General features: G+C 47.2%; 1 protein-coding gene across 1 annotated transcript; it reads right to left on the bottom strand.

Annotated features, from left to right (window-relative positions):
- Positions 1 to 773: 773 nt before the first annotated feature.
- Positions 774 to 3,896, bottom strand: LOC115152263 (APC membrane recruitment protein 2-like). Its single transcript, XM_029696953.1, has one exon. The coding sequence runs from the start codon at positions 3,554 to 3,556 to the stop codon at positions 1,553 to 1,555; it is 2,004 nt and encodes a 667-aa protein (XP_029552813.1). The 5' UTR covers positions 3,557 to 3,896; the 3' UTR covers positions 774 to 1,552.
- Between the last annotated feature and the right edge of the window lie 7,782 nt (positions 3,897 to 11,678).

The following is an 11,678-nucleotide window of genomic DNA, read 5'->3' on the forward strand; positions in this document are numbered from 1 at the left end:
GTGTGTGTGTGTGCGTGCGTGTGTGTGTGTGTGTGTATGTGTGTGTGTGTGTGTGTGTGCGCGTGTGTGTGCGCGTGTGTGTGTCTTTAGTGTAGACTGTGTTCCCTGAACCTAGTGCCTTGTGTTCCAGGCACCTCATGCAGCAAGAGAGGAGTGTTCAGTGGTCATTGTTCAGTCAGTAGAGGAACATCCTTCAATGGTGTCTCACTATTGCGTTACTTTTTCCGTTTTTTTATTGGTTGGTTTGTTAAAGTTGTTAATCCCAGAGAGATTGAACCCGCTGCTGTTTCTCCAGTGCAAGGTCATCACAGTACAGTAGTTGCTTGTTTGAGTGGTGAAGTACATCTGGTCCAGAGGAGAATGTGTGTGTTTGTCATTCACTTAGAACGATTAAGTTTTGTGATGTTGTTTCTTGGTTATGTTCACTGGCATGGTGAGGTGTTGTATCCAGTGATCTCCATGTACACCTTAATAAAAATACATTTCTAAATGCTTTCTGATTGTTTTTAGCAATGTTGTCACCGCTGTTATCCACTGGTACTTTAGAACTGGGAGAAGAATAATCAACAGTACACCCCACATTACCACGGGAAGTATGGGTGCTGAAGAAAATTACAAAAATCATTTTTACAAAATCACAAAAGTAGTGCACTGGGCCTTTAATAGTCCTGTATTGCTCCTCTGTAGCTCAGCTGGTTGAGCATGGTGCTTGTAATGCCAAAATAGTGGGTTTGATTCCCGGGACCACCCATACTTAGAAATAATTGCACACATGACTGTAAGTCGCTTTGGATAAAAGCGCCTGTTAAATGGCATAAAAAAGATGTAGATGAGGATTGAGACTGTTATTGTAGTCTTGGATTAGGAGGTAATTAGTTAACAATTAGATTGTTACAAACTGTTTCATTAGATTAGGCCGTCGTTAGATTAAACACGTGGTATCATATAAAAATCTGTGTTTTAGAAACAAGGACTTGAAGAGAAGAAGAAAAGCTTCTCTAGTCATTCCTAGTGGTGTGCAGTGCAGTTCTCTAGTCATTCCTAGTGGTGTGCAGTGCAGTTCTCTAGTCATTCCTAGTGGTGTGCAGTGAGAAGAGAGAGAAGAAGAAAAGCTTCTCTAGTCATTCCTAGTGGTGTGCAGTGAGAAGAGAGAGAAGAAGAAAAGCTTCTCTAGTCATTCCTAGTGGTGTGCAGTGCAGTTGAATTCTGTGACCATTGTTTACATATTCAAAAGCGCTGAGAGTTGTCGAAAAAGTGGATCCCAAACTTTGAAATGCCCTCCCCTCACCCACTTGAAGTGTTTAAAAGTGTCCCATACACATAATTTCAGTGATGCTGCACACACAAGTCCAGTGATGTAGATTTTTTGTTTTTAACTTCAACTTTTGGGGGGGCGTGACCTATCACTCTCTCCTATCACTCTCTTTCAAGTCTTTATCATTGTCTGATGCATTTCACAATACACCAGTCCGGCAATGTCATACACACCAGTCCAGTGATGTTGTCTAGTTCTAACCAAAGACACCAAAGTCCATGGCTGCCTGGTCCAGACTTACTTCCTGGGGGCTGGCCCTCGTGTAGCGTTGCCGGGCTTGTTCCCAGGGCGACGGACTGGCACCTTGGAGACAGGGATCCTGGTCCGGGCTGGGGGAGGAGCTTGGGTGGGTGTGTCAGAGGGAGGAGTGGCTGCGAGGACAGTGGAAAGAGCTGATTGGCTCACAGAGTGAGGGGGTGTGTTCTGTCTGACACTAAGAGGGATTTTGGACTCGCGGGGAAGGCTAGTGCTTCCCTTCATCGAGCGGAACGATGAAGAGGAGGAAGAGGAAGGAGGAGTAGTTTGGGAGGGAGCGCTGCGTTTGTAGTCGTCAGTGGAGAAGGAAGGAGTACTTGTCAGATCTTCTTCCTCCTCCTCTTCCTCTTCATCTGATCTGCCCAATTCCTCATTGTAGAGGTCGTAGAGCGCGTCGCCAGAGCAGCTGTCACGTGATAAACCAATCCTCTGGTTCTGCAGGAAGCCGTCGTCAGGCGTTGCCGTGGGGGTTGCCGAGGGCGTATCCCAATAGCCCTCATCTCTAAGGGCCGGGGCATCCTGTTGGGGCTGGACTTCCTCCTTAGTGTCCTTCTCATTGGGCAAGGAGGTTTGACGGGCAGCATGAGGGGGGAGTTTACTCATCCTTCCTCCCCCCACTAAAGGGATCTTGCTGAGTCCCAGAGACTTGACCTGGGGGGGTTTCCGCTCTGTACCCCTGGGGGGAGCCGGGTGAGAGCTGGGTCGGGGGAGGGCGGGGGAGTTCTCTCCCCCAGAGGGGAGCATGTGCCAGAGCCCCTGCATGTCTGCGTCGTCCACCCCGTCAGGGCTGGCCATCTCCTCGCCACCCCCCATGTAGGCCACCACGCCACTGCCAGAGGGCTGCTGAATCGGGGCAGAGTGAGAGGGCATCAGCCGTGCCCTGGCTGGGAGGGGGGCAGGGGCGGAATTGGGGGTAGGGGCAATGCTGGAAGGGGTGACATGGTTAGTAATGGAGGATTTAGCTGGGGAGCTGCGTACTACACCTCCCCCACTGCTACTGCTACTACTGGTGACACTTCCTCCTCCTCCATTTCCTCCTCCCACGTTTCCTGCCACCTCCTCCTCTGCGTCTGCGATGATATCACCGCATCCTGTCAGCGAATCAAAGCTCTTGAGCGAGGTGACGTCAGTGAAGAGGAGTGAACAGAGCCGGTCCACTGAGGGTTCAGAGGTGGGGTCACATCGATCCAGAGGGGGGGTGGCCGTTGCTGAGGAAATTGACGTTTTGGGTCTTGAGTGAAAGGCAGAGTGAAGGGGGGAAGGGGATGGTGTATAGGGGAATTCTGACAGGTTTGTCGTCATGGCAGTAGAGTGCGTGAGTGGTGTTGTGGCGTTGTCTGCGGGAGAAGTTCCCGCTGATTCTATGTTTAGCTCAGCCTCCAAGCTCCCATTATCCTCCTGGGGTGAGCGGGGCTGGGGTTCAAGGGTCAGAGTGACGTCTTTCCCTTCCTCCTTTAGAATCACATCCCCCTCTCTCACCTCCCTCCCCTCAGTTACCCCCACATCTCCCTCCGTCACTCTCTCCTTCCGCCGCCACCTTATACTACTAAAGAAGCCTTTTAAACCCCTCCCCCTGCTTCCAAACCCTGTATTCTCATTAGCTCTCACACTTCCTCGTCTGAGCAGCGAAAAGAAGCTCAGTGATTTGCTGAGAGACCTCACCTGTCCCGCCTCTGATATTCCGGACTCCTCCCCTCTCTGTCCATCTGTCTCTGAGCTTGTTAGTCCATCATGCGTTTTACTCCTGACGAGCTCGTTAGCCGCCCCCGCAGAATTCCCATTCACAGAATTCCCATTCTCGGAATTCCCATTCCCATTGGCCTCTTTGTTCCTGAAGGAGAAGAATCTGGCCATTCCGGAGCTGGAGCGTCGTTTTCCAAACAGCTTTAAGGCTGCTTTGTTGATCTTCCCTGGTGGTTGGGGGTCGCATGGGGGAACAGAAGGAGGAGGTGGAGGAGGTTCCACGCATTCTGACTGCACCTCCATCTTCTAGCTATCTCTATCACTCTGTTTCTCCGGCTGTCTCCCTCTGTTCCTCTCTCTCTTTCACTCACACTCTCTCTCTGTCCTGCAGCCTGGTACTCTCTCGCTTCCTCACTGGTTCTATCTGATGCTTGCCTGTTGGTTTTCTCTCTCTCTCTCTCTCTCTCTCTCTCTTTCTCTCTCTCAAACACACACACACCAACACACACGCCGGGTGCTACTCCTGACTGTATCCATGGCAACTGGTTGGGCTAAGCAGCTTTCGTCAGAGTTGGAGGACTGCCCATGTCTCTCCTCCTCCCTCTCTCCTTCCCTGCTCCCTCAATATACTCCCCCCTCCCCACCCGATCAGCACCATGGCTCCCTCTCTTCTTTTCTGTCCTTTATTTATTCATATTTGTTCACGCCTCCAGATTAGTTCCTCCCATCAAAGTGAGACATAGAGAGAGAGAGACTGACTTGTGCTGCACTACTGTATGTGGTTGTGTGTATGTGTTTGTGTTTGTGTGAGATTTCAATAGTATGTGAGACAGATGAGCTTGTGTTTGCTTATGAATGTGTGACCTATACAGAACTTACATAATAACATGTGTGTGTGTTCAGAGGTAAACACTTTAAGTATACAAACTGACCCTCTCAAATCCCACTCAGATGAGAAGACTCAGTTGTGTAGTGTTTTTTCCCCCATTGCGTGTGTGCGTGCGTGCGTGCGTGTGTGTATGAGCAGATCTGCTGATCAGTCCACTGAAGAGGATAAAGCATGCATATGGATTTAGAGAATTATTTCAGCATTGCTAATGTTCTCAACACACACACACACACACACACACACACAAACACACACACACACACACACACACACACACCCCAGACTGCAGACATGCCTCCAGTAGAGTTTGGCCTGACAGTATACAACATATGGCAGTATACAACTAACCCTGTTACCCATGGAGTCAAGGACCATGTGTCCAATTGGATATGACAGCTAAGAGACAACGGTCTAACAGTCTCATCTAAAGAAGACTGACTGTTGAAATAGATTTTTTTGTGTTGTGTATTTGACCCATTGAAATAAATACATACATGTATAGTATATCATACCGTTTTGTTCTGTCTCCCTCCTCGTGTTTCGTCCACAGACTCTGTTTCATTCTCTCCTTCCTAGATGAGTACTGCTTATGTGCTCAATCTGTTCTAACCTTTCTCTTGTCCTTTTCTATTCCTCCAATCCTCCCTATCTCCCCTCAGCACCCCGACCTACTTTTAGCCGCTCTCCTCGCTCCTTCCCTCCTCCCCCTCTTTCCTAGTTTTGAGGCACGGGACCCATCTTCCACCTCATTGCTATCAAACAATGTCTTCATTCACATGATGGAGGCTACCAACATCCACACAGACACACACACAGACACACACAGAGACACGTGAGGGCTTCCCCAGAGTGAAGCGCTGAGGTGGATCTCCTTATGCTCTTTCCCAGCCAACTCTACTAGATAGAACCTACCTAGGCCTGCCTGTCTGTCTACCTATCTTCCTGTCTGTCTGCTTATCTGTCTGTCTGCCTGCATGTCTACCCACCTACCTACCTACCTACCTACCTACCTACCTACCTACCTACCTACTTACCTACCTTCCTGTCTGTCTGCCTACCAGCTTGTCTACCTACAGTACCTACCTGTCTGCCTACGTGTCTGTCTGCCTGCGAAAATAGTACATTACTCTCTATCTCTCTCTCCATTGCGTGTTTTTTCACAGGCCCCCTGGGTAGATCTCGTCACTAAATGGGACAGTTAGAGGACATTACAGAGTGTTACTGAGTGTGTGTGTGTGAGAGAGAGAGGTATCTGTCTATTGACTCCATATTCAGACCAATGACTCAATCCATTGATGGGCTGAAGCGGAGTGGAGTGGACTGTGAGAGTGGTTGGCATGGTAACAATTATTGGATGGATCAGCCCGTGAATGGCTGTTGTTCATATCTGCCTTAGACATCCATCTGGCCATAGTGGTAAGGACAGATTTGATGGATTTATCAGGTCATATCTTCTGCTCTGAACAATACAAAATTATAAGCCTTCCTCTAATACAGATTTACTAACACACAGTACACAGACATATGCATGCAGACAGAGCACACACTGGTCACCCCCTCTGTAGCCCCAGGAGTCTTGTAGTGAGTGGTTTTGGGGGGTAGGGACTCTTAGAAGAGTGTCTCCCCAGTGTGGCTGGGTCAGAATAAGACTAATCCGTGTGTGTGTGTGTGTGTGTGTGTGTGTGTGTGTGTGTGTGTGTGTGTGTGTGTGTGTGTGTGTGTGTGTGTGTGTGTTTTAACCCCCCCAGGATTACTCCTTGTGCTCTTTTGTTCCTGTAATGAACAGAGAACAGCTTTAGGTCTTATTAAGTGACATAGAGACACTCCCCCCATTGTGACATAGTACGAATACACACACACACACACACACACACACACACACACACACACACACACACACACACACACACACACACACACACACACCTATATTAAAATGACATGTACAGTTCAGTCAACAAATTGTATATGCTGTTTTAGGACTGATCTAAATGTGAGCATGAAAAAGGAACATGTAGATACAAAAGTATGTGGACAACCCTTCAAATTTCAGCCACACCCGTTGCTAACAGGTGTATAAAATCGAGCACACCGCCATGCAGTCTCCATAGACAAACATTGGCCCGTACTGAAGGGCTCAGTGACTTTCAATGTGGAACCGTCATAGGATGCCACCTTTCCAACAAATCAGTTTATCAAATTTCAGCCCTGCTAGAGCTGCCCCGGTCAACTGTAAGTGCTGTTATTGTGAAGTGGAAACGTATAGGAGAAACAATGGCTCAGCCTTGAAGTGGTAGGCCACACAAGCACAAAGCGCTTAAAAATCATCTGTCCTCGGTTGTAGCACTCACTACCGAGTTCCAAACTGCCTCGAGAAGCAACGTCAGCACAATAATTGTTCGTCGGGGGCTTCATGAAATGGGTTTCCATGGCCAAGCAGCAGCATACAAGCCTAAGATCACCATGCACAATGCCTAGCGTCAACTGGAGTGGTGTAAAGCTCGCCGCCATCTGGAGCAGTGGAAACGCGTTCTCTGCAGTGATGAATCACACTTCACCATCTGGCAGCCCGACGGAAGAATCTGGGTTTGGCGGATAGCAGGAGAACTCTACCTGCAGAGTGCAAAATGTAAAGTTTGGTGAATGAGGAATAAGGGTCTGGGGCTGTTTTTCATGGTTCAGGCTCCTTAGTTCCACTGAAGGGAAATCTTAACGCTACAGTATACAACCATTCTACACTGCGTGCACAATTATTAGGCAAATTGTATTCCTCGCGATTAATTTTATTGTTGAACAAACACAATGCTCTCAGTCAATCCAAAATGTTATTGAACCTCAAACCTGAATGTTTAACAAAGGAAAAGTGAGTTTTGTCTTTCTCAGGGAAATATATAAATGTGCACAATTATTAGGCAACTATTAGTGGGCAGAATTATTAGGCAACTAAATTACAAAAATAATTTCTCTCAACTCACTTGTTTATTCTCAATTTTTAGAGTAAGTGTAACAGATAAGTAACACAAAATGACAATTATAGAACATTTTTGGCCTTTCAAAAATATTCAGTGACCAATATAGCCACCCTTATTTTCAATAACTGCCATGAGCCTTCCATCCATGGAGTCTGTCAGTTTCTTGATCTGTTCACGATCAATTTTCACTGAAGCAGCAACCACAGCCTCCCAAATGCTGTTCAAAAAGGTGTGTTGTCTTCCATCACTGTAAATCTCACGTTTGAGAAGGGCCCACAAGTTCTCAATAGGATTTAATTTAAGTCAGGTAAGGAAGGGGGCCAGGTCATTATTCAGGCCCTTGCTGGCTAGCCAAGCAGTGGAGTACTTGGATGCATGTGATGGAGCATTGTCCTGCATAAAGATCATGGCCTTCTAGAATGCTGAGGACTTCTTCCTGTTCCACTGTTTGACGGAAGAATCTTTCAGAAACTGGCACTAGGTTTGGGAGTTGAGTTTCAGTCCATCTTCAACCTGAAAAGATCCAACTACCTCATCCTCAATGATAGCAGCCCATACCAGTACCCCTCCTTCCCCTTGCTGGCACCTGACTCAAAGTGGTGCCCTGTGTCCATTACTGATCCAGCCACGGGCCCATCCATTTGGTACATGAAGAGTCACTTTCATTTCATCTGTCCATAAAACCTTTGAAAAATCTGTCTTCAGGTATTTCTTTGCCCAATCTTGACGCTTCAACTTGTGAATATTATTCAGTGGTGGTCTTGTTTCAGTCTTCTTGACCTTGGCCATGTCTCTGAGCACTTGACACCTTGTACGTTTGAACACTCCAGGTAGGTTGCAGTTCTGGAATACGGTGGCACTGGAGGATAATGGGTTCCTGGTAGTTTGACGTTTAATTCTTCTCAAGTCTTTTGCAGTTAATTTGCACCTTTTCTTCCTCGTGTGTTTTTTACACCCCAGTTGACTATTCGCAACAAAACGTTTGAATGTCCGGTGGTCACACCTCAATAGTTTAGCTATTTAAAGAGTGTCGCATCCGTCTGAAAGGCATTTTACATTTTTGGTTTTTCAGTGTGAGTTAAATTTCTTTTTTGGCCCATTTTACCTGAGGTAATGAGGCTGCCTAATAATTATGCACACCTTGATATAAGGTGTTATTAACTTTCGCCACACCCTCCCTCATTACACAAATACATATCACCTGAAAATGATTAAATCCAATAAGCATTCAAGTTTATATGGTTTGGAGTTCGAATATGTGAATAGAAACAATGATAAGATCAGAATACTCACTTGCCTAATAATTGTGTATGCAGTGTAGATGATTCTGTGATTCCAACTTCGTGGTTGGAGGAAGGTCCTTTCCTTTTTCAGCATAACAATTCCCCTGTGCACAATACAAGGTCCATACAGAAATGGTTTGTTGAGATCAGTGTGGAAGAACCTGACTGACCTGCACAGAGCCCTGGCCTCAACCCCATCGAACACCTTTGGGATGAATTGGAACGCCGACTGTGAGCCAGGCCTAATCGCCCAACATCAGTGCCCGACCTCACTAATGCTCTTGTGGCTGAATGGAAGCAAGTCCCCGCAGCAATGTTCCAACATTAGTGGAAAGCCTTTCCAGAAGAGTGGAGGCTGTTATAGCAGTAAAGGGGTATCAACTCCATATTAATGCCCATGTTATTGGAATGAGATGTTCGACGAGCAGGTGTCCACATTTGGAGCGTGTGTGTAGGTGTGGGTGGACGTGCATGCATGTGTACTTAGCCCTCAGTAGTGGCATGGCTGTCTGGGGTGTAGAACGTAGCAGAATGTTGGCGCGCTATGGGAGACGGTAGGGGAACCATGTCGTGTAAAAGACCTGTTAATGTTTAATGGAAGTTAAAGTGCAATGGGACGAAAGGGCTTACGGAAGCAGAGTTCATCATGTAGAGGGAGAGAGAAGTCTCCCTCTACATCCAACCCTTCAGCAGACACTCTTGACATAGTGTTTGTGTGTGTACGTATAGTAACAGTGACCTCCAGAGCTCATTTACAACAAGGACCTTCTTGTCTCAGGCTACAGGGTTTTAGCTGGTCTTTACAGAAAGCTGATGCGAGTATAGAGTAGCAACCATGTATTGGTGAAAACAGACATAATCACGCACCCAGGCTTGGAATAAAAGGCCTGGTAAAGTACATTGGTACAGTGTCTTCATGGAGGTTTGTAGAGAGCTGGTGGAACTTGTTCAATGCCCAAGCAGGGCATATTCATAAATAATTTAGGAGCAAGTGCTTTACCCCCCTCCCCCAGTTACTTTCAGACAAACTTCACAACGTATGTTCACACACACACATAATACCATCTGTACACTGTGTGCTTGTCAGTGTGTGAGAGGGATCAGAGAAATGGTTTAGGTCAACTTGTATAAACCCATTACAGACAGTCTGATCCTGTTACACTACTGTAGCGACTGCTGGGGGACAGCAATGTCCTGACCTCTCGGCATGGGCCGTAGTGGGATTACATTATACACTGTAGCGAGGCTACACCGGTCCCGCGGGCCCAAGTGGAATCAACGAGGGGCTAGTTCTAGTGGCCAGCTCAGATGCACTACGACAAACAACTAAAAACAACGGGTGACTGTCCTATTGCTTGCTGTCGCCACAGTGTGTTATAGCGACCACCTGCCGGATGCCAGCTATGGCTGTTTTCACCAATGTGGAGGCGGGGAAAAACGCACACCTGTTTAGGCGAGGTGCTGGCTAGCGGAGTACAACACCTGTTTAGGCGAGGTGCTGGCTAGCGGAGTACAACACCTGTTTAGGCGAGGTGCTGGCTAGCGGAGTACAACACCTGTTTAGGCGAGGTGCTGGCTAGCGGAGTAGAACACCTGTTTAGGCGAGGTGCTGGCTAGCGGAGTAGAACACCTGTTTAGGCGAGGTGCTGGCTAGCGGAGTAGAACACCTGTTTAGGCGAGGTGCTGGCTAGCGGAGTAGAACACCTGTTTAGGCGAGGTGCTGGCTAGCGGAGTAGAACACCTGTTTAGGCGAGGTGCTGGCTAGCGGAGTAGAATACTTGAAAAAGAAATGGAGCCCGATGCAATAATTGGATAACCTAACCAACGTTTCGACAGACAAGCTGTCCTTATCAGGGTATAGTCACCCTGATGTTCTCACCAATGGAACATGAAGAATTGTCTGAAAGATCGCGATAATCTGGTCAGAGGCTCTACTGCACATGTCAAACTTATTCCATGGAAGTGTCTGTGGGTTGTCGCTCCTCCCTTGTACTTGATTGATGAATTAAGGTCACTAATTAGTAAGGAACTCCCTTTTCACCTAGTTGTCCAGGTGTTAATTGAAAGGAAAAACCAGCAGACACTAGGCCCTCCATGGAATGAGCGGACAGCCCTGCTCTAGTCTCCTCTGATTTTATTGATTTTATTTCACCTTTATTTAACCAGGTAGGCAACTTGAGAACAAGTTCTCATTTACAATTGCGACCTGGCCAAGATAAAGCCAAGCAGTTCGACCATATACAACAACACAGAGTTACACATGGAGTAAAAACAAACATACAGTCAATAATACAGTAGAAAAATAAGTCTACATACAATGCGAGCAAATGAGGTGAGATAAGGGAGGTAAAGGCAAAAAGGCCATGGTGGAGATAAGTGTTTCCAGTTTCAGAGATTTTTGTAGTTCGTTCCAGTCATTGGCAGCAGAGAACTGGAAGGAGAGACGGCCAAAGGAGGAATTGGCTTTGGGGGTGACCAGAGAAATATACCTGCTGGAGCGCGTGCTACAGGTGGGTGCTGCTATCTTGACCAGTGAGCGGAGATAAGGGGGGGGACTTTACCTAGCAGGGTCTTGTAGATGACCTGGAGCCAGTGGGTTTGGCGACGAGTATGAAGCGAGGACCAGCCAACGAGAGCGTACAGGTCGCAGTGGTGGGTAGTATATGGGGCTTTGGTGACAACACGGATGGCAGTAAATGACATCGCCGAAGTCCAGGATCGGTAGGACGGTCAGTTTTACGAGGGTATGTTTGGCAGCATGAGTGAAGGATGCTTTGTTGCGAAATAGGAAGCCAATTCTAGATTTAACTTTGGATTGGAGATGTTTGATGTGAGTCTGGAGAGTTTCCAGTCTAGCCAGACACCTAGGTATTTATAGTTGTCCACATATTCTAAATAAGAACCATCCAGAGTAGTGATGCTGGACAGGCAGGCAGCGATCGGTTGAAGAGCATGCATTTAGTTTTACTTGTATTTAAGAGCAGTTGGAGGCCATGGAAGGAGAGTTGTATGGCATTGAAGCTCGTCTGGAGGGTTGTTAACACAGTGTCCAAGGGCCAGAAGTATACAGAATGGTGTCGTCTGCATAGAGGTGGATCAGAGATGGATTGATACTCTTCCAGTCTCTCACACACAGCCTCCTTGTTCTCCTGCTGACCCCTCCAATGTTCTATGACCCCAGAGTAACTATGGCAATTACCTTGAAAATGGGGTCATGACCTTACCCAGTGAGACAAAGGTAACCAACTGGATTATCTAAATCAACCCAAGAGAGCCAATGG

This window comes from Salmo trutta, chromosome 2, assembly GCF_901001165.1.
Source record: "Salmo trutta chromosome 2, fSalTru1.1, whole genome shotgun sequence".
Taxonomy (NCBI): Eukaryota; Metazoa; Chordata; class Actinopteri; order Salmoniformes; family Salmonidae; genus Salmo; species Salmo trutta.